The 2500-nt window shown below is 35.8% G+C and overlaps 1 protein-coding gene across 1 annotated transcript in view; it reads left to right on the forward strand.

Annotated features, from left to right (window-relative positions):
• The window catches only part of LOC122253204 (uncharacterized), a 25590-nt gene that overhangs the window by 8803 nt on the left and 14287 nt on the right, over positions 1-2500 (forward strand). Inside the window, exon 3 of the mRNA XM_043016083.2 lies at positions 2362-2500. This exon is cut by the window's right edge and continues 49 nt beyond it. Coding sequence (XP_042872017.2) covers positions 2362-2500 — 139 coding nt within the window. The remainder of the gene's footprint in view (positions 1-2361) is intronic.

A 2500-nucleotide genomic window follows, 5' to 3' on the forward strand; every position in this document is an offset into this window, starting at 1 on the left:
CAATTTAAATATTGAAGAAAAAATAAGTAAACACATTGACAAGGAAAATGAGGGTTTTTCTTGAAATATATTGTATTTAAAGACTGAAAAAAATAAGTTATGTGATTATGTTCTAAGATATTGAAGATGTAAGGCATGTAGCATTTTATGAGACTCATATACACTTGGATTTGAATCTATCTATTCATATTGCACTTTACTCATGAAATATTTTTTTTAGTATCTATTTATTCATTTATTTATTTATTTATTATTATTTTTTAATTTAGCGTGGAGATTGCATGCTAAAACGGATAAAATTCGTAGTGTAATATAACACACTAAGCGCTTTATCATGCATTCGTATGACATTGAAAAGAACAAAAGTTGGAATGCTGTGGCCATTTCTTTTGCTCCAGAAATGCTTGTCAAACTTAAATTCACATTAAGAAGCATAGTTCATATCGGTTTTACGCACAAAATAGCATTCGAAATGAGACTGAGAGATACAAGAAAACGTTGATAATTACGAGAGAGAGAGAGAGAGAGAGAGAGAGAGAGAGAGAGAGAGAGAGAGAGAGAGAGAGAGAGAGAGAGAGAGAGAGAGAGAGAGAGAGAGAGAGAGAGAGAGAGAGAGAGAAAGAGATAGAGAGATAAATTCACAGAAGATCCAGCGTGAACGTAACACTAACACAAACACAAACACACATAAGGGGAATAAAAACACTGAATTATACCTAACCCCAAAAGTCTGCCTTACAACAAAATCGATTCATACAGTTTTAAAAAAAATGGAGTGCATTCCTCACTCTCTTTGCTTCAGATTTCACCGTGCCAAGCGTGAGTACCGAAGGGGGATGGTGGCTAGGGTAGGGATAGGAGGGGGGATAGGAGGGGAATAGGAGGGGGATAGGAGGGTGTGGGAGTGGGGTCAGGATAAGGGTAGGACGTAAAGGTATGGATATGACCGAGTGTATCGGCGGGGGTGAGGCAGGGCGTGGGGGCGTGATAAGAGTAAGAGGAAAGGGAAGTTAGGGAGGTAGTGGAGGGGGTGGAGGGTGAGGCGAGGGTGGAATGCGGGGGTGGAGGGTGAGGCGTGGGTGGAGGGCGGAAGATGGAGGGAGTAGAGGTTGGGTGGAAGGGGCGTTATCTCTGAGCATCTGGGGGGCGCTTCCCTTTGATCGTCGGCAAAGTGGCTGGTTTCAACTAGTTTCTAGAAGCTTCGGATTAGCTTCGAGTCTCGTTCAGTTCTCGTGTCAGTGATCCGAATAATGTGTGAGTACGCACGTTTCCCCTGCATTTGCTCAGGAGATGCATTCAATGATAGTAAACGGGTTAAAAAGGAATTTGTTTTCATGGTCAGCGTCCGAGAGGAAATGTCGTTAGTTACGCTTTTATTACAGAGTGTATTTATATATATTTAGCTGTGATGCAAATTATTTCTGGTATGTTTTTTTTAGATTTTACGAGTACAAAGTGTCGAGTTTCTTTAATTATTTCTGGTATGTTCTTTTAGATTTTACGAGTACAATGTGTCTAGTTTCTTTAATATTAACCATATAGTTGCATTGTATGGCGTCAAATAATGACCCTTTACATACGCTGTTCCTTATAAGTAATTTTAGAAATTGTTTATACTGATTTGGAACAAAATCTTTAATTGGTTTTATATATTTTATTAATCAGTAATCTTAAAACTTTTATTTCGATTCATATCTGAGGCAAAGTTGAAAACTATCGTTGCTTTTATATATGGATTATGAAATTGTAAATAGCTCTAAATTGTAAACTATCGTTGCTTTTATATATAGATTACGAAATTGTAAATAGTTCTACGGGAACTACCAAAATAAAGGCACTGTAGATACATTTGCTTGAATTCCGCGACATTTGCCTTTAAAGATGACATTTTCCTGCATCGCGAATATTAATACGAATTACTAACCCATACATTAACCCATCTCTCATACATTTTTAAAAATTGATTAATTTATTATTCTTTTATTTATTTATTTTATTTATCATTTTATTTATTAATCTATTTATTATTATTTTATTTATTTATTTTATTTATTCATTTATTTATTAATCTATTTATTATTATTTTATTTATTTATTTTATTTATTCATTTATTTATCTATTTATCTTAATTTAGCGTGGATATTGCGTGCTAAAACGGATAGAATTCGTAGTGTAACATAACATAACATAATTATTAATAACATAAATGATTAATTCATTTATTAATTACTATCATCATTTTACACACAAATTAACCCACCTCCCATACATTTTTTTTCACTGATTAATTCATTCAATTTATTAATTACTATCATCATCAATTTTTTTTTTTACAACGACGTCCCAAACTTGCTCTTCAGCGTTGCCATCGACCCGGACCTGAACGAGCCAGTTCCTCCCGATGTCTTCGCTGGCGTCGAGAAATTCCTCAGCGTCGAGGTCGAGCAGGACTTCTTCAGCAAGACCCTCCCGGCCATGCTGGAGGCTGCCCTGCGACTC

Source organism: Penaeus japonicus, unplaced genomic scaffold, assembly GCF_977035675.1.
Source record: "Penaeus japonicus unplaced genomic scaffold, GWHDUDI00000001_assembly GWHDUDI00000003, whole genome shotgun sequence".
NCBI classification, from domain to species: Eukaryota; Metazoa; Arthropoda; class Malacostraca; order Decapoda; family Penaeidae; genus Penaeus; species Penaeus japonicus.